General features: G+C 61.3%; 4 protein-coding genes across 4 annotated transcripts; all 4 read right to left on the reverse strand.

The window, feature by feature from the left end:
- Window positions 1-211: 211 nt before the first annotated feature.
- On the reverse strand, window positions 212-11,045 carry LOC308069940 (folylpolyglutamate synthase, mitochondrial-like). Its single transcript, XM_080403093.1, is given in 8 exon segments — window positions 212-890; window positions 893-1,119; window positions 1,220-1,286; window positions 1,337-1,442; window positions 8,645-8,884; window positions 8,969-9,033; window positions 9,133-9,186; window positions 9,313-11,045. Coding segments are annotated over 8 exon segments (1,668 nt in total). The 5' UTR covers window positions 10,039-11,045; the 3' UTR covers window positions 212-707.
- On the reverse strand, window positions 1,601-7,813 carry LOC308070119 (cyclin-dependent kinase 9-like). Its single transcript, XM_080403545.1, has 7 exons — window positions 7,624-7,813; window positions 7,048-7,159; window positions 6,078-6,168; window positions 3,996-4,162; window positions 3,623-3,794; window positions 3,398-3,546; window positions 1,601-2,198 (listed from the first exon to the last, which is right to left on the reverse strand). The coding sequence occupies exons 1-7, from the start codon at window positions 7,713-7,715 to the stop codon at window positions 1,836-1,838; spliced, it is 1,146 nt and encodes a 381-aa protein (XP_080259671.1). The 5' UTR covers window positions 7,716-7,813; the 3' UTR covers window positions 1,601-1,835.
- Window positions 11,046-11,551: 506 nt separating the features above from the next.
- Window positions 11,552-12,632, reverse strand: LOC308069942 (folylpolyglutamate synthase, mitochondrial-like; the record flags this gene model as incomplete). The annotated part of the gene is given in 3 exon segments (XM_080403095.1): window positions 11,552-12,233; window positions 12,236-12,459; window positions 12,560-12,632. Coding segments are annotated over 3 exon segments (483 nt in total), but the record flags the coding sequence as incomplete, so codon positions are not given.
- LOC308069518 (cyclin-dependent kinase 9-like) lies at window positions 12,628-19,236 on the reverse strand. Its single transcript, XM_080401899.1, has 7 exons — window positions 18,964-19,236; window positions 18,388-18,499; window positions 17,418-17,508; window positions 15,336-15,502; window positions 14,963-15,134; window positions 14,738-14,886; window positions 12,628-13,538 (listed from the first exon to the last, which is right to left on the reverse strand). The coding sequence occupies exons 1-7, from the start codon at window positions 19,053-19,055 to the stop codon at window positions 13,176-13,178; spliced, it is 1,146 nt and encodes a 381-aa protein (XP_080258025.1). The 5' UTR covers window positions 19,056-19,236; the 3' UTR covers window positions 12,628-13,175.
- Between the last annotated feature and the right edge of the window lie 44 nt (window positions 19,237-19,280).

Raw genomic sequence — 19,280 nt, forward strand, 5'->3', positions numbered from 1 at the left:
GGGGGAGGGGGGCACCCTGCAACCCCCCTGGGGTCCCCTGCTGCTGGGTGCACCAGGGGGGCGGAGAGAGTACCTACGCCCAAAGCCTCCCCCAGGGCTCCCCCTCAAATGGGGGGGTGGGCAAAAGCGGGTGCCCCCAGGACACGACCCAGCACTTGGGGTGACCCCCTGCACCTCTCCTGGGTCCCCCCAAGAAGGCAGTGGGCACCACTAGGAGCAGCAAAATGTTTATTAAGGGGGGTGAGGCAGTGTGGGGCTGCTGGCTCCCCACGGGGTGATGGGCAGAAACCACACACACTCCCAGCTCCCCACCCAAGTTACAAACTATTAATAATAATAATAATAAAAAATCTCCCCCGTGTTAAATTAGTCCACACCTCGCTGTGGCTTGAGGCTCCCATCTACCGCCCCCTCAAAACTCCATCTACGCCCCTGGGCGCCTGGACCCTGGCACAGCCTGGGGCAGCCCCCCCAGAGGCCAGGGCCCCCCCAGCCAGTCCCACCAACGTGGGCTGGGGGCAGGGAGCAGCTCCCCCATGGCCAGTGTCCCCCCTGCGGGGGGCACAGCCAAAAGGCACTGGGGTGAAAAGGGATGAGCCGGGAAGGGTCTGGGGGTCCCACGTGCCCCCCCCAGCCACCTCCGAGCACCATCTGGGGCAGAACCGGCGCTTCAAGTAAAAAGAGGTGCAAAGCCCTGCGCACCCCCGTTACTGGGAGAGCGCGGGGTCCAGCAGCCGAAGGACCCCCCCCACCAAGTGCAGGCTGCCGGTGACCAGGACGTGGATGGCGGCCGCCTCCCGCAGCAGCACAGCCCCTCTGCTGGCGGCGGGGTGGGGGTGAGCCCCCATGGCGGTGGGCGCTGCCAGCCAAGGGTCCCGGCCCTGTGCCACCCACCCCTCAGTGCCTGGGCCAGGCAGGGGAACACGAGGGCTGGGGAATTGAGGGGTCTCGCGGCTGGGGGGACCAGGAGCAGGGGTTCTCGGGCAGGGGCTGGCTGCAGGGGGGCTGGGAGCCAGGGGTCCTGCCCCTCCTTTTCCTCCAGTAGCCGGGTCCACCTCCGCTGGTTCTCCAGGCAGCGGGTCAGGGAGCTCTCCAGGGTCACGCTGAAGTTTTGCTGGTCTGGGAGAGACGGGGATGGGGGCCAGGGATTAGGGGGAGCCAGGGAGGGGTTGGGGATGAGGGGCGGGGCCAGGGAAGACCCCAGCTCCCCGGCACTCACCTGCATTGCTGGCCACGGGCACCTCCGTGAAGTTGGGGCAGAAGACAGCGTAGTCAAAGTGGCAGGGCTGTGGGGAGAGGAGGGGGGGTCAGCACTGGGGGAGCCCTCAGGACCCACCCATGGGATCGCCACCAGGACCAGTCCCACACTGGCAGGGTCACGGGGGGTTGGTCCAGGCAGGGGGTCATCTGATGGCCCCCCCTGCACCCAGCGCTGCAAGACCCTCGGGGGGGGCACAGAGGTGGGATACACCCAGGGACAGCAGGGTGGACAGGCTGCACAGCATCAGCTCCTCCTCACGGCTCCCCTCACCTGCAGCCACTGAACGTGGCCGGTTCAGGCCACGGTTGAGGCCACGTGCTGAACCGGCGCCCGGCAGGTGCGGGAGCTCTGTAACAAAGCTGTAGGGAAACAGCTGCAGGCTTGCAGGTATCACCTTCTGTAGCAGCTCCGTGGTGGCTGAGCTGCCGCACGAGATCTCAGAGCCGAGTTAAAGCCAGCAGGCGCTTCGCCTTGAAGAAAGTCCTTTCCCAGACAGAAAGACCTTGCCAGGACATCCCCGCTGAATGCAGCCTGCGGAGTAGCCCAGCTGGGACCCCGCTGGAGAAGCCCCCACTCAAAACACTCGGTCGAATTCAGTCTGGTTGGTGGCGGCCGGGTTCCTGCCCTGGAACGGCTGCTGGGGCATGTGCCCACCCCTCCTGTGCGGTGGGGCCAGGTACTCGAACATGGACTGGTTGAGGGTGGACAGCATGTTTTTGAGGTCCGAGGGCATGGGGTCGGACCAGAAGAAGTCGTGGTTCAGGGCATCATCGCTGTCGATCCGCTGGGCGGGATCCAGCACCAGCAGCTTGTCAATGAGGTCGAGTGCGTAGGGGTCTCCGACGCAGGCTTTCAGGCAATCCTTCACCTTGCGCTTCTGACCCTTGGGAAGATCCAGCTTCTGGTACAGCTCGTATTTACCCACATTTGGCCAAGCCTGGGAAGGGGCAGGAAAGCAGGGTTGGGAGGAAATAGTTACAGAGAGGACAAGCCATTTTTGATGCGAACACCCTCAGGCAAAGTCGGGTGAGGTCTGCAGGGAGAACAATACTATTTTATAACCTCCAAACTGGCAGACCTTGTTCCCACAGCATGAAGGAGGCCCTAAAGGGTACGCTAAAGCCTGGAGACACGTGGGCAAGTCGGGACGGAGGCCTGCTGCAATGGAAACAGCTTGCAGGATGCTCCAGGATTTCTGGTTCTCCCACGAAAGAGCTACAAGAGAGCGAGGCTCATGCCAGCTACAGCATCCAGAAAGGTAAAGCCACAAACCCGATTGCTAAGTAACAACCAGGATGTCTGTGGCTCCTTTTATCCTTAGGAAGCAAAGCCTGCTGCAGTCACCAGCACTTACCTCAACCCTGATCTGAGAGACCACACCAGGTATTTACATACAAGAGAAAACCCCTTCAATGTACGTACATAACGCATGCAGGACAGGCATCAGGCCTCTGCAGCTGCCTGCACAACACAAGCCCTAGATCACAGCCCCGGCCAAGAGATCCCCCAGCTCAATCCCCCACAAGAGGGCAGGACAAGCCGCCATTAAATAAGGAGCTGAGAAAGAGCTAAATGCTCCCACCAGAACCGAGCCGATGCCACGAGTGACAAGACAGAACTGAAGAGGCTTTTCAAGGTGACCAGTTCAAAGCACCAGAGGCAAACCTCTCAACACAAAACAAACAAAAAAACCCCAAACCCACCCTTCTTTAAGCAGAAATCCAAAGGGTGTTTCTCTGTGAGACAACCCCCAAACACAGGCTAGAACAGATTCCTACGTGCAATGTTCTGTTCTTTCACAGCTGGAGCAGCCAGCATCGTCTCTGTGCTCAAATACAAGGACACAAGCCACCCCTGCCGAAGGGGGTCTGGGAGGCAGGTTCACCCTTTTCTCCTCAGGAGGTTAACATGAGCGATGGGACAGCTGTAGTCTACACAGAGTAGCAAGGCAAGCGCAGTGCCCCACCGTGCACGTGGCTGCCGGGAGGCAAGCAGAGTTTGCCAGAGCTTCCCCAGCCTCCCTGCCAGCAGCGGGCATGGGAAGAGGCCCAGGAACGGCCGATCCCAGAACCTGCCCACACCACCGCCTCTCGCCTCCCTCCGCTCTCTGCAGCTCGCTCACGCTCACGCCCTCACCTCCGGTGTGATGGATCCGCAGAGCTGGCTGATGAGGGTGAGCTGGTGCTGCTCTGTGTTCCCTTGCATGATGGGGCTGCGGGTCCACATCTCTGCCATGATGCACCCTGCACCCCAGAGGTCAATGGGGGGACCATAGTCCCGCTCCCCTAAACAGAGATGTCGCGTTAGTCACCCAGGGGAATGAGAAGGACAGAGAAGCCGGCAGAGCCCATCACCTCCTACCTAGGAGCAGCTCTGGTGGCCGGTACCACAGAGTCACCACCCGGTTGGTGTAGCGGTTTGGCTGGCTGTTCTTAGCCAGGCTGAAAGCTCGAGCCAGCCCAAAGTCTGCAAGCTTCAGCACTCCGTCCCGCGTGATCAGGACATTTGCAGCTTTCAGGTCTCGATGCAAGATCTGTACAAGGACAGACGCCAAAAGGTTCAGCCGTTCAGGTACCCTCCCTGGGCGCCTGGTGCCAGCACCTCCTTGGTGCCAGCAGCTCCAGAGGTGGAGGACAAGCAAGGACTTCCCTCCAGCCTGTGCTAAGACACCCACTCCTTGGAAAGCCACAGAAAGCAGGGTGACCTCAGAGCACAGCACAGCTCTGGCCGGTACCTTGTTCCTGTGGATGTAGTAAAGGCCGTTCAACAGCATCTGCATCACTTTCTTGATCTCTGAGAGCGTGAACTTGACACGGGCATTGCTGAGAAGGCCAGCCAGGTCATGCTCGCAGAAGTCAAACACAAGGTAGATGCTGCCCTTGCAGCGGTTGTATGGAGAGGCTATGGGAGAAGCAAGGAGGGACCGTCAGGGAGGGACCCTTAACCCCAGCACAGCTCCTCCTGGCCTCCGGCCACCCTGCTGCTCATACATACAGCGCTCACTAGACAAAACCTCAGGGCACAGGCACACACAGAACCAGAAACAGCCTGCAGGCCCCAAGACCCACAACTAGCAACAGAAGAACAGAGGATGAGGATCAGAGTCGTGAACGTGATCAGACAGGCAAGGCAAGGGCACGAAAATCTTTGAAAGCTTCGTTTTGTATTGCTCTGTGCGCGTAACGGCTGTGGGGTTTCCTCCCTGCAAGCCACGGCTGGTAGGTGCACATACCACTAGCTGCCAGCCAAGCACTACCACCGATCGCGTCAGTGATAACGGAGACGCCCGCTAAGACAGCCCCAGCAAAAATGCAGAAACGGAGAAAAATCTGTCTAACATCGTATTAGAAAGCGGGGGTTTCTGCAGCCTCAAACATCATCTGTGAAAATGGGCTGCTCTGGATCAAAGCGATTTCAAACTCCAACTCCAACTGCAATTTAAAGTCACTAACAGGGAGCCTCAAATGAAGCAGTCTATTTCAACCTTGTTCCTAGAGCACACATGCAAAACTGTAAAAAGAAAGCTGATTTTCATCAGCTGTAATCGGCAAAACTTGCCGATCGATCAGCAGCTCCTACTGGACAATGACAGCCAAGCTCAGCCCTCACAGAAACGCACCACTCTGCCAGCCAGCAGGGTGCCTGCTGTACCAGCTTTGCAATTCCTTACACACATATGGCCCCTACCACACCTTTCCCACCTAAAAAGAGAGGCGCTTAAAAGTTTGAGAACAGCACATGCAATATTTCTGCTTTACTGGAAACTGAGGTCAAAGTAGATCTGGGTGAAAACTGGAATTCAAACAAAACACAAACGACCGACACGGCTACAAAAATAGTTACCTTGGGTACACCAGCCATGCAACCATCACAACTTGTTTAATCGCACAGTGAATTCAAAATTAACTTGTCAGTGTTTCTACTCATACCTGTTCGGAGGACTATAATCTACGTGCTGTAGAGGACTAGAGCAACTTCAAGCTCCTGGTCCCGGGCCAAACACTTCTACCAGTTCAGTGAACTTTTAAAAACACACCAGCACCAGATACCTGCCACTTTCATTTTTATTTCACGGAAGCGACTGAATATAGAGAATGGCAGGCTTGAACATCAGCTGTCACTTTCAAAAGTATTTTTTACAATACAAATCCACAGAAGAGAATGACGTATAAAAGCTACCAAGTGCTTTAAAGCAACTTGACTGGAAACGGAGCCAGGCCAAGCGCACTGAGCGTGCCAGTCACGCAGCAGGGGCACACCACGTGAGGTAGAAGCGAGGAGGTGGAAGAGCAGCTCAGGGCCACCCCGAGTGGAGTCCCAGCTCTCACAGCACGAGCACTCGCTGCCATCCACAGAAAGCCAAGCAAGTCTCCAGCTGGAGCTGTATCATCAGCACAGAGCTGCCACAAACCATCGCAAGCCAACTGAGAGGGACAGCTAGAGGTCCTGACAGGAGGGAACTGGCTGTGCACAGCTCCGGGCTCAAAACCCTCTGCTTCAAAGCCTCTCCAGTGTGGGTTTATCTCAAGCCTCTCAGGACTTTTCCAATACGGGCAGCATTCATTGCCACAGCACACCCATATCCCAGCAGCACTGACCACAGCTTTTTCCAGCCAAGGTGCAGCAAACCCCGAACTCTGTAAGAAACTGTTTTCCAAGAGGAGTGCACCATCACCCCTCGCATCACAGGCGGGGACAGAGGCCTATGCCCAGCTAGAGGACCCCACGCCCAGCACAAAACACCAGCCCGCTCAGCAGAGAAGGAGGGCTGAAAAAAAAGCTGGCAGCCAGCCCGAGAGAGAGCCCCGCAAGCTACCTTTGGTCCTGCAGATTTCTATGAGGTTCACCACGTTCTCATGTCTGAGCAGCTGGAGGATTTTAATCTCTCGCAAGGCTGTGATGGGGAACTGGAAAGGCGAAAGAAAGGACGGGGATTAGGGGTGCGTGAGACCAGGCCACCCCTGCCTAGAGAACAGGAGACACGTGACCGTGGCAGCTCGGCAGGGGACCTGCTTGAGCAGCACTGTCACAGGTCACTGAAGGCCGATCAGAGCTTTAAAATAAAACACCCACACCGGTACTGTGCACATTTATTTAGCATCAGGGCACCACTGCGGAGGGACGTTCCTTCACAGGAGAGTGGTTGTGTGGTGCTGAGGCAGGCATGCAGGCACCCCTCCCTCCTCTCCTCATCTTCCACATTTGTAAGGGCACACGGTACGGCCTGGCCCAAGCTGCAGAGCAGCCTCCCCAGCTACTGCCTGCGCTGTTTAAGCTGTTACCTCTCTCCCCAGCTTCTCCCATCTCTTGCACACCCCTGAGCACGTGCCCCTCACACACTACCCGGCTCCTCCACAAACAACAGCCAGCGGGGAGCCCTGCGCCTGGCGGGGGATGACAGGCTTTTGCACGGGAGGAGGAACGCGTGGGCAGCGCCACCTCCCAGCAGCTGTCCCATGCAGCCCAGTGACCTCACAGGGACTGCACCACACTGCTGCCTTTGCAGCCAGAAAGGTGACAACAAGCCGTAGGCCCTGGCAAAGCCACAAGGCCCAACGTTATCACAGTATCAGCAGGAGAGGAAAAAGGCCACAGGGCTGGGGTCCTGTCCACACCCTTACAGGTTCAGGATACAGCGTATTAGAGCTGCAAATATTGTGAAACACATTTACTCTGTGAAAGCACATCTATGCCGTCCCAAACATTAGCCTTCAACGACAAAGGGCCACCCCGCACCCCGCACCCCGGCCTTCCCAAACACAGCCCAGCCACGTTCCGGCACTTACCCCCTTCCTCTGCCATGCTGCTGCAGTTACCCCCTCCTTCTCATTCTCCATCAACACTTTTTTCAGTGCTACTCTCTTGCCTGTCTGCCGGTGTCTGGCTTTGAAAACTTCCCTGTAAAACCAGAATGAAACCACTGAGCAGCGCAAGGCAGAAGGGACGCAGCCAGGTGCTCCTGACCGGGAACACCAGCAAACAAGACACAAAGACGAGACAACCGCTCTGTGCTGACCCGCCATCCGACCCAGCCACATCCCGTTCGGACCAAAGGCCCTCAGCAGCGGCCGAGCCGAGCCAGCCCAGGAGCCCCCCAAGGATTTTGGCCGAAACTGCACGTTTTGGGCAAAGGTGCAGGACCCCGCCCCGCCCGTCTCCAGAGGGAACTCTGCTCTGCCGGAGCGGGGCGCCGGGCCGGGGAAAGGAGGGCTGAGGGGCCAGGCCGGCCCCCGCGGCCGGAGCGCTGGCCGAGGAAGGGAGACCCAAGCGGGCGGCGCCCGGGCCTGGGGCGGGCGGGCCGCGGGGCCCAGGGGGCCGGCCCCGAGCAGCAGGCCCGACGGCGGGGCGGGCCGGGCACTCACCCGAAGGTTCCCTGCCCGATCTTGGCGAGCTTCTCGTACTTAGAGACCTCATCGCAGAAGGGACACTCCGCCATGTCGTACCGCTTGGCCATGGCTGCCGCGGCCGTCGCTACAGCACCGCGTTCTGCCCCTCCCGCGCGCGTCACAGCCCCTTCCGCAGCAACGCGGCTCCCTCGGGGCTCCTGGGCGGGCGGAGCTTGCCGCCGCCAGCCCCGCCCCCGCCAGCCCCGCCCCGCCGCCAGCCCCGCCCCCGCCAGCCCCGCCCCGCAGCCAGCTCCGCCCCCGCCAGCCCCGCCCCGCAGCCAGCCCCGCCCCCGCCAGCTCCGCCCCACCGCCAGCCCCGCCCCCGCCGCACCGCCCGGGGCACCCACCGCCCCTGGTGCTGGTGGCCCTAAAGCACGTCACCGTGGCACCGTGTCTCCTGCGTGCTGAAACCCGCCAGGGTTTCCACAGCCTTTCTGCTCCCTGGCTCCTGCACCCAGGGGCTGTGGCGAGGGGACCCCACAGCCAGGGCAGGACACGGGGCCCGGGGGGCACAGACGTGCCCGGTGGGGGCTGCCGTCCCCCCGGCGATGCCTGCGTCAGGGTGCAACGCGAGCATCTTGGCGTGGGGGGTCCCCAAGGCGGGGGGCACGGGGGGGCCAAGGCCAGAGCAGCAGCGGAGATGGCTGCTGGCATCCCGGCCACGGCAGCCACCAGGTGCTGCCTGGGAATGGGGGACAGCACAGACACTGCAGCCTGCCAGGCCCAGGCCACCTGGGCCTGCGTGAAGACACTCCTGCCTCCAGGGCACCCCAAGGTCCCCCAGCATGAGGCAACAGCCAGCGGCAGGGGGCTCCTGCTGCCAGTCATGCCGTCCGGCTGTCACCCCACCCACGGGGCCGTGAGGGCAGCGGCTGAGCCCCAGATGTGCCTGGTGCTCCCTTGTCTGCAGGGCTGGCGCCGTCCTCTAAGGCTGGCACCCTGCTCGAGAGATGGCACCCTCACCCACAGGGCTGGCACCCACGTTCAGGGCTGGCACCCTCCTCTAGGGCTGGCACCCAGGGGGGGTTGGGTGTCAACATCTGCTGGGCATCCCCAACCAGCACTGGGGCACATGGCCCAGGGGGGTTCCTCGAGGGAGGGAGCACCCCCCGCCAGCCCCACCTTGGTCTCCTCCAGGCGCCTGTAAACGAGCCAGAAGTACTTGCTGAACTGCTCCTTGCTGATGGGCTGCCCATCGATGCGGATCCGCTCACGCACCTGCACCAGGTGAGGGGAGCTGGGGGGGCAGAGCAGGAGAGGGGGGCACAGTCGGGCACAGTGCCACCAGCCCCCCCAAACCCTCCTGACCCCCCACACTCACCTGTAAAAGCCCGTCTTCAGCCCGTAGTTGCGGAGGATGCACTCAGCGAAGGCGCACACTGAGCCCTGGGGAGACAGCAGCGTTAACCCCCCCGTGCTGGGGCAAACGGAGCCAGAGAGGCTGGAGGCCCCCCCTTGCCCCCCAGCACTGCCCATCTGCCTCACCTTGCCCTTCGTCCCCGTGACATGGATGACGTTCAGTCGATCCAGGTCCTCGACCTGCCAGAGGTCAACCACCCGAGAAGACCCCCAGGAGGCAGCCAGCACCGAGCATGGTGGCACCGCTGCTGGGACGGGGGGGATGGGGTGGGGTGGGGGGGGGTGATGGGGGGACCCGCTCCTCACCTTCATCCCGGTCCGCTCCAAAAAGCCCTGCATGGCTTCCAGCTGGGCCTGGGGGTCGCTGCGCTCCCGCTTCGCCTGCTCCAGGTCGCTGGCATTGGTCTGCAGGGTGTTGAGGGTCCGGATGGTGTCCTGGAAAGATCCCTGGGGGCGGTCAGGATGGCGCCCATCACCACAGCCTCGGGGCTGGGCCCACCGCCACAGCCCCAGGGGCCAGCCCAGCCCAGCCCGATCCACCCCATCGGGTTTGGCTCCTGCAGCCGTGCCCGCTGGCTGCCGCCGTGGCCCCGCGGTGACACGCTGGCAGTGCCAGCACCTGTTTGGGGGACGCCGCGCGGACGGGCTCCTTCTGGGCAAGGGGAGCCACCCCTCCACCGCTGCCCCTTGGCCCCGCGGGGGGGCACAGGGCAGCCCAGCACCCGGCACCCACCCCTGCCCGGCGGGACAAGGCCACCCATGGGTGCGAGCGGGCGGCGCTCCAGTGCCAGCATGCCTGCCCGCCGGCTCGAACCGGGGCCGCAACCGCAGCCGCGGAGCTGCACCTGCACGGTGCATCTGGCACAGCCGCTGCGCGGCACGGCCGCTGCCGGGGGCCACCGAGCCCCCCGGGCCCGCACGCTTGGCCCTGCCGCAGTGGGACCTGGCGTGGGACAAGCCAGTGGCCCCGGTGCGGGGACCCCCCGAGCAGCCGGACCCCACGCAGGCAGCAGAGCGGCACCGGTGGCGCATCCTGCCCTGGTGAGCGTGGGGCAGCTCCGGGGCTTCCGCACCGCCCCCGGCCCCGGGACCGCCGGCGCCCCCGCGGCGCCCGGCAGCCGCACGGGCTCGGGATGCCCGAGGCCCCGCCCGGGACGCGGCGCGGCTGCTGGCCGCGCTCCCGGGGCTGCCGCGGCGGACGGCGCTTCGCAGGGCGACCTTCGGGCACCGGCCGCCCCCGGCAGAAGGCACGGCGAGCGGCGGCGCCGGGACCCCTCCCGCCCACCCGGGAGCCCGCAGGCCGGTGCCTCGGGAAGGGGCCGCCGCTGCCCTCCCACGCCCGGTACGGCGGGACACCCCCGCGTGACCCCAACCCCCCGGCGCCAGCTCCCGCTCCCCGCCTGCCGCTAATCCGTGGAACCTTTGGACTCAATAGCAGTTGGGAAGGGAGGAACGGCGGCAGGTCCAGGCTGCTGAGGGCAAGCCCTGGAGGGCACAGTCCCTCACACCAGCCCTTTGCAGCCTCCTTCCCCCTCCCCAGGCTGCAGCAGGGTCCCCAGGACAGCATCGTTGCCTGCTTTGCCTGCTGAATGCAGCCACCACGGGGGATGGAGCATCTCCCCCCAGGGAAGGGGGGGAATCTAGGGGTCAGGCTCCTGCTGAGGGACTCTGCGGGGTCCCAGGAGCACCCCAAGAGTGGTGGGTACAAGGCAGGAGAACAGCACGGTGCTCTACACCTCCCCTTGCCAACAACTCCTAGAGGAGCAGAGGGAAGCAGTAGCGCATGCAGAGGGTGAGGTGCTGGGCAAAGGGGTCAGCTCTGGGGCACGTCCCCAGTGTGTCAATACGGGGCTGCAGCCCCCAGTGCTCTGGGGAACCAGCTGCTGTGCGAGGCCAGCCACCAGCACCAGCCTGCTCCTCCGGCAGTGCCGGAGCGCTGGCAGCAGCAGCTCAAGCCCGTGCCCGTCCTCCGACACGGCAGCAGCATCCTGCCCACCGCCGGCCGCCCCGAGCTCGGGTCCCCTCGGTGCTTCTCCCTCCGGCGCCGCGACGCGAGCCAGGTCCCACCTCCAAACTGCAGCCGGTTTCCAGCACGGTGCCGGCCTCGGAGAGCAGCAGCACCAACCGCAGCATCGGCAGCACCCAGAGCACCCCCTGCTCCACCAGCAGCGTGGCCTGACCCCCCCCAGCCCACCCGGTCCCCAACTGTCAGACTTGGGGACCCACCCCAGCCCCATTAAGCTGGGTTTTTGCCCCAAATCTCAGGCCGAGCCCGGAGGGGGCCTCCGTTACTCATTCAGCGAACGCTTTGGCCCCCCAAGGGCAGCCCACGCCGGGGGAGGGGGGCACCCTGCAACCCCCCTGGGGTCCCCTGCTGCTGGGTGCACCGGGGGGGCGGAGAGAGTACCTACGCCCAAAGCCTCCCCCAGGGCTCCCCCTCAAATGGGGGGGTGGGCAAAAGCGGGTGCCCCCAGGACACGACCCAGCACTTGGGGTGACCCCCTGCACCTCTCCTGGGTCCCCCCAAGAAGGCAGTGGGCACCACTAGGAGCAGCAAAATGTTTATTAAGGGGGGTGAGGCAGTGTGGGGCTGCTGGCTCCCCACGGGGTGATGGGCAGAAACCACACACACTCCCAGCTCCCCACCCAAGTTACAAACTATTAATAATAATAATAATAATAAATCTCCCCCGTGTTAAATTAGTCCACACCTCGCTGTGGCTTGAGGCTCCCATCTACCGCCCCCTCAAAACTCCATCTACGCCCCTGGGCGCCTGGACCCTGGCACAGCCTGGGGCAGCCCCCCCAGAGGCCAGGGCCCCCCCAGCCAGTCCCACCAACGTGGGCTGGGGGCAGGGAGCAGCTCCCCCATGGCCAGTGTCCCCCCTGCGGGGGGCACAGCCAAAAGGCACTGGGGTGAAAAGGGATGAGCCGGGAAGGGTCTGGGGGTCCCACGTGCCCCCCCCAGCCACCTCCGAGCACCATCTGGGGCAGAACCGGCGCTTCAAGTAAAAAGAGGTGCAAAGCCCTGCGCACCCCCGTTACTGGGAGAGCGCGGGGTCCAGCAGCCGAAGGACCCCCCCCACCAAGTGCAGGCTGCCGGTGACCAGGACGTGGATGGCAGCCGCCTCCCGCAGCAGCACAGCCCCTCTGCTGGCGGCGGGGTGGGGGTGAGCCCCCATGGCGGTGGGCGCTGCCAGCCAAGGGTCCCGGCCCTGTGCCACCCACCCCTCAGTGCCTGGGCCAGGCAGGGGAACACGAGGGCTGGGGAATTGAGGGGTCTCGCGGCTGGGGGGACCAGGAGCAGGGGTTCTCGGGCAGGGGCTGGCTGCAGGGGGGCTGGGAGCCAGGGGTCCTGCCCCTCCTTTTCCTCCAGTAGCCGGGTCCACCTCCGCTGGTTCTCCAGGCAGCGGGTCAGGGAGCTCTCCAGGGTCACGCTGAAGTTTTGCTGGTCTGGGAGAGACGGGGATGGGGGCCAGGGATTAGGGGGAGCCAGGGAGGGGTTGGGGATGAGGGGCGGGGCCAGGGAAGACCCCAGCTCCCCGGCACTCACCTGCATTGCTGGCCACGGGCACCTCCGTGAAGTTGGGGCAGAAGACAGCGTAGTCAAAGTGGCAGGGCTGTGGGGAGAGGAGGGGGGGTCAGCACTGGGGGAGCCCTCAGGACCCACCCATGGGATCGCCACCAGGACCAGTCCCACACTGGCAGGGTCACGGGGGGTTGGTCCAGGCAGGGGGTCATCTGATGGCCCCCCCTGCACCCAGCGCTGCAAGACCCTCGGGGGGGGCACAGAGGTGGGATACACCCAGGGACAGCAGGGTGGACAGGCTGCACAGCATCAGCTCCTCCTCACGGCTCCCCTCACCTGCAGCCACTGAACGTGGCCGGTTCAGGCCACGGTTGAGGCCACGTGCTGAACCGGCGCCCGGCAGGTGCGGGAGCTCTGTAACAAAGCTGTAGGGAAACAGCTGCAGGCTTGCAGGTATCACCTTCTGTAGCAGCTCCGTGGTGGCTGAGCTGCCGCACGAGATCTCAGAGCCGAGTTAAAGCCAGCAGGCGCTTCGCCTTGAAGAAAGTCCTTTCCCAGACAGAAAGACCTTGCCAGGACATCCCCGCTGAATGCAGCCTGCGGAGTAGCCCAGCTGGGACCCCGCTGGAGAAGCCCCCACTCAAAACACTCGGTCGAATTCAGTCTGGTTGGTGGCGGCCGGGTTCCTGCCCTGGAACGGCTGCTGGGGCATGTGCCCACCCCTCCTGTGCGGTGGGGCCAGGTACTCGAACATGGACTGGTTGAGGGTGGACAGCATGTTTTTGAGGTCCGAGGGCATGGGGTCGGACCAGAAGAAGTCGTGGTTCAGGGCATCATCGCTGTCGATCCGCTGGGCGGGATCCAGCACCAGCAGCTTGTCAATGAGGTCGAGTGCGTAGGGGTCTCCGACGTAGGCTTTCAGGCAATCCTTCACCTTGCGCTTCTGACCCTTGGGAAGATCCAGCTTCTGGTACAGCTCGTATTTACCCACATTTGGCCAAGCCTGGGAAGGGGCAGGAAAGCAGGGTTGGGAGGAAATAGTTACAGAGAGGACAAGCCATTTTTGATGCGAACACCCTCAGGCAAAGTCGGGTGAGGTCTGCAGGGAGAACAATACTATTTTATAACCTCCAAACTGGCAGACCTTGTTCCCACAGCATGAAGGAGGCCCTAAAGGGTACGCTAAAGCCTGGAGACACGTGGGCAAGTCGGGACGGAGGCCTGCTGCAATGGAAACAGCTTGCAGGATGCTCCAGGATTTCTGGTTCTCCCACGAAAGAGCTACAAGAGAGCGAGGCTCATGCCAGCTACAGCATCCAGAAAGGTAAAGCCACAAACCCGATTGCTAAGTAACAACCAGGATGTCTGTGGCTCCTTTTATCCTTAGGAAGCAAAGCCTGCTGCAGTCACCAGCACTTACCTCAACCCTGATCTGAGAGACCACACCAGGTATTTACATACAAGAGAAAACCCCTTCAATGTACGTACATAACGCATGCAGGACAGGCATCAGGCCTCTGCAGCTGCCTGCACAACACAAGCCCTAGATCACAGCCCCGGCCAAGAGATCCCCCAGCTCAATCCCCCACAAGAGGGCAGGACAAGCCGCCATTAAATAAGGAGCTGAGAAAGAGCTAAATGCTCCCACCAGAACCGAGCCGATGCCACGAGTGACAAGACAGAACTGAAGAGGCTTTTCAAGGTGACCAGTTCAAAGCACCAGAGGCAAACCTCTCAACACAAAACAAACAAAAAAACCCCAAACCCACCCTTCTTTAAGCAGAAATCCAAAGGGTGTTTCTCTGTGAGACAACCCCCAAACACAGGCTAGAACAGATTCCTACGTGCAATGTTCTGTTCTTTCACAGCTGGAGCAGCCAGCATCGTCTCTGTGCTCAAATACAAGGACACAAGCCACCCCTGCCGAAGGGGGTCTGGGAGGCAGGTTCACCCTTTTCTCCTCAGGAGGTTAACATGAGCGATGGGACAGCTGTAGTCTACACAGAGTAGCAAGGCAAGCGCAGTGCCCCACCGTGCACGTGGCTGCCGGGAGGCAAGCAGAGTTTGCCAGAGCTTCCCCAGCCTCCCTGCCAGCAGCGGGCATGGGAAGAGGCCCAGGAACGGCCGATCCCAGAACCTGCCCACACCACCGCCTCTCGCCTCCCTCCGCTCTCTGCAGCTCGCTCACGCTCACGCCCTCACCTCCGGTGTGATGGATCCGCAGAGCTGGCTGATGAGGGTGAGCTGGTGCTGCTCTGTGTTCCCTTGCATGATGGGGCTGCGGGTCCACATCTCTGCCATGATGCACCCTGCACCCCAGAGGTCAATGGGGGGACCATAGTCCCGCTCCCCTAAACAGAGATGTCGCGTTAGTCACCCAGGGGAATGAGAAGGACAGAGAAGCCGGCAGAGCCCATCACCTCCTACCTAGGAGCAGCTCTGGTGGCCGGTACCACAGAGTCACCACCCGGTTGGTGTAGCGGTTTGGCTGGCTGTTCTTAGCCAGGCTGAAAGCTCGAGCCAGCCCAAAGTCTGCAAGCTTCAGCACTCCGTCCCGCGTGATCAGGACATTTGCAGCTTTCAGGTCTCGATGCAAGATCTGTACAAGGACAGACGCCAAAAGGTTCAGCCGTTCAGGTACCCTCCCTGGGCGCCTGGTGCCAGCACCTCCTTGGTGCCAGCAGCTCCAGAGGTGGAGGACAAGCAAGGACTTCCCTCCAGCCTGTGCTAAGACACCCACTCCTTGGAAAGCCACAGAAAGCAGGGTGACCTCAGAGCACAGCACAGCTCTGGCCGGTACCTTGTTCCTGTGGATGTAGTAAAGGCCGTTCAACAGCATCTGCATCACTTTCTTGATCTCTGAGAGCGTGAACTTGACACGGGCATTGCTGAGAAGGCCAGCCAGGTCATGCTCGCAGAAGTCAAACACAAGGTAGATGCTGCCCTTGCAGCGGTTGTATGGAGAGGCTATGGGAGAAGCAAGGAGGGACCGTCAGGGAGGGACCCTTAACCCCAGCACAGCTCCTCCTGGCCTCCGGCCACCCTGCTGCTCATACATACAGCGCTCACTAGACAAAACCTCAGGGCACAGGCACACACAGAACCAGAAACAGCCTGCAGGCCCCAAGACCCACAACTAGCAACAGAAGAACAGAGGATGAGGATCAGAGTCGTGAACGTGATCAGACAGGCAAGGCAAGGGCACGAAAATCTTTGAAAGCTTCGTTTTGTATTGCTCTGTGCGCGTAACGGCTGTGGGGTTTCCTCCCTGCAAGCCACGGCTGGTAGGTGCACATACCACTAGCTGCCAGCCAAGCACTACCACCGATCGCGTCAGTGATAACGGAGACGCCCGCTAAGACAGCCCCAGCAAAAATGCAGAAACGGAGAAAAATCTGTCTAACATCGTATTAGAAAGCGGGGGTTTCTGCAGCCTCAAACATCATCTGTGAAAATGGGCTGCTCTGGATCAAAGCGATTTCAAACTCCAACTCCAACTGCAATTTAAAGTCACTAACAGGAAGCCTCAAATGAAGCAGTCTATTTCAACCTTGTTCCTAGAGCACACATGCAAAACTGTAAAAAGAAAGCTGATTTTCATCAGCTGTAATCGGCAAAACTTGCCGATCGATCAGCAGCTCCTACTGGACAATGACAGCCAAGCTCAGCCCTCACAGAAACGCACCACTCTGCCAGCCAGCAGGGTGCCTGCTGTACCAGCTTTGCAATTCCTTACACACATATGGCCCCTACCACACCTTTCCCACCTAAAAAGAGAGGCGCTTAAAAGTTTGAGAACAGCACATGCAATATTTCTGCTTTACTGGAAACTGAGGTCAAAGTAGATCTGGGTGAAAACTGGAATTCAAACAAAACACAAACGACCGACACGGCTACAAAAATAGTTACCTTGGGTACACCAGCCATGCAACCATCACAACTTGTTTAATCGCACAGTGAATTCAAAATTAACTTGTCAGTGTTTCTACTCATACCTGTTCGGAGGACTATAATCTACGTGCTGTAGAGGACTAGAGCAACTTCAAGCTCCTGGTCCCGGGCCAAACACTTCTACCAGTTCAGTGAACTTTTAAAAACACACCAGCACCAGATACCTGCCACTTTCATTTTTATTTCACGGAAGCGACTGAATATAGAGAATGGCAGGCTTGAACATCAGCTGTCACTTTCAAAAGTATTTTTTACAATACAAATCCACAGAAGAGAATGACGTATAAAAGCTACCAAGTGCTTTAAAGCAACTTGACTGGAAACGGAGCCAGGCCAAGCGCACTGAGCGTGCCAGTCACGCAGCAGGGGCACACCACGTGAGGTAGAAGCGAGGAGGTGGAAGAGCAGCTCAGGGCCACCCCGAGTGGAGTCCCAGCTCTCACAGCACGAGCACTCGCTGCCATCCACAGAAAGCCAAGCAAGTCTCCAGCTGGAGCTGTATCATCAGCACAGAGCTGCCACAAACCATCGCAAGCCAACTGAGAGGGACAGCTAGAGGTCCTGACAGGAGGGAACTGGCTGTGCACAGCTCCGGGCTCAAAACCCTCTGCTTCAAAGCCTCTCCAGTGTGGGTTTATCTCAAGCCTCTCAGGACTTTTCCAATACGGGCAGCATTCATTGCCACAGCACACCCATATCCCAGCAGCACTGACCACAGCTTTTTCCAGCCAAGGTGCAGCAAACCCCGAACTCTGTAAGAAACTGTTTTCCAAGAGGAGTGCACCATCACCCCTCGCATCACAGGCGGGGACAGAGGCCTATGCCCAGCTAGAGGACCCCACGCCCAGCACAAAACACCAGCCCGCTCAGCAGAGAAGGAGGGCTGAAAAAAAAGCTGGCAGCCAGCCCGAGAGAGAGCCCCGCAAGCTACCTTTGGTCCTGCAGATTTCTATGAGGTTCACCACGTTCTCATGTCTGAGCAGCTGGAGGATTTTAATCTCTCGCAAGGCTGTGATGGGGAACTGGAAAGGCGAAAGAAAGGACGGGGATTAGGGGTGCGTGAGACCAGGCCACCCCTGCCTAGAGAACAGGAGACACGTGACCGTGGCAGCTCGGCAGGGGACCTGCTTGAGCAGCACTGTCACAGGTCACTGAAGGCCGATCAGAGCTTTAAAATAAAACACCCACACCGGTACTGTGCACATTTATTTAGCATCAGGGCACCACTGCGGAGGGACGTTCCTTCACAGGAGAGTGGTTGTGTGGTGCTGAGGCAGGCATGCAGGCACCCCTCCCTCCTCTCCTCATCTTCCACATTTGTAAGGGCACACGGTACGGCCTGGCCCAAGCTGCAGAGCAGCCTCCCCAGCTACTGCCTGCGCTGTTTAAGCTGTTACCTCTCTCCCCAGCTTCTCCCATCTCTTGCACACCCCTGAGCACGTGCCCCTCACACACTACCCGGCTCCTCCACAAACAACAGCCAGCGGGGAGCCCTGCGCCTGGCGGGGGATGACAGGCTTTTGCACGGGAGGAGGAACGCGTGGGCAGCGCCACCTCCCAGCAGCTGTCCCATGCAGCCCAGTGACCTCACAGGGACTGCACCACACTGCTGCCTTTGCAGCCAGAAAGGTGACAACAAGCCGTAGGCCCTGGCAAAGCCACAAGGCCCAACGTTATCACAGTATCAGCAGGAGAGGAAAAAGGCCACAGGGCTGGGGTCCTGTCCACACCCTTACAGGTTCAGGATACAGCGTATTAGAGCTGCAAATATTGTGAAACACATTTACTCTGTGAAAGCACATCTATGCCGTCCCAAACATTAGCCTTCAACGACAAAGGGCCACCCCGCACCCCGCACCCCGGCCTTCCCAAACACAGCCCAGCCACGTTCCGGCACTTACCCCCTTCCTCTGCCATGCTGCTGCAGTTACCCCCTCCTTCTCATTCTCCATCAACACTTTTTTCAGTGCTACTCTCTTGCCTGTCTGCCGGTGTCTGGCTTTGAAAACTTCCCTGTAAAACCAGAATGAAACCACTGAGCAGCGCAAGGCAGAAGGGACGCAGCCAGGTGCTCCTGACCGGGAACACCAGCAAACAAGACACAAAGACGAGACAACCGCTCTGTGCTGAGCCGCCATCCGACCCAGCCACATCCCGTTCGGACCAAAGGCCCTCAGCAGCGGCCGAGCCGAGCCAGCCCAGGAGCCCCCCAAGGATTTTGGCCGAAACTGCACGTTTTGGGCAAAGGTGCAGGACCCCGCCCCGCCCGTCTCCAGAGGGAACTCTGCTCTGCCGGAGCGGGGCGCCGGGCCGGGGAAAGGAGGGCTGAGGGGCCAGGCCGGCCCCCGCGGCCGGAGCGCTGGCCGAGGAAGGGAGACCCAAGCGGGCGGCGCCCGGGCCTGGGGCGGGCGGGCCGCGGGGCCCAGGGGGCCGGCCCCGAGCAGCAGGCCCGACGGCGGGGCGGGCCGGGCACTCACCCGAAGGTTCCCTGCCCGATCTTGGCGAGCTTCTCGTACTTAGAGACCTCATCGCAGAAGGGACACTCCGCCATGTCGTACCGCTTGGCCATGGCTGCCGCGGCCGTCGCTACAGCACCGCGTTCTGCCCCTCCCGCGCGCGTCACAGCCCCTTCCGCAGCAACGCGGCTCCCTCGGGGCTCCTGGGCGGGCGGAGCTTGCCGCCGCCAGCCCCGCCCCCGCCAGCCCCGCCCCGCCGCCAGCCCCGCCCCCGCCAGCCCCGCCCCGCCGCCAGCCCCGCCCCCGCCAGCCCCGCCCCGCCGCCAGCCCCGCCCCGC

The sequence above is a fragment of the Falco punctatus genome, assembly GCF_963210335.1.
Source record: "Falco punctatus genome assembly, chromosome: 9".
Taxonomy (NCBI): Eukaryota; Metazoa; Chordata; class Aves; order Falconiformes; family Falconidae; genus Falco; species Falco punctatus.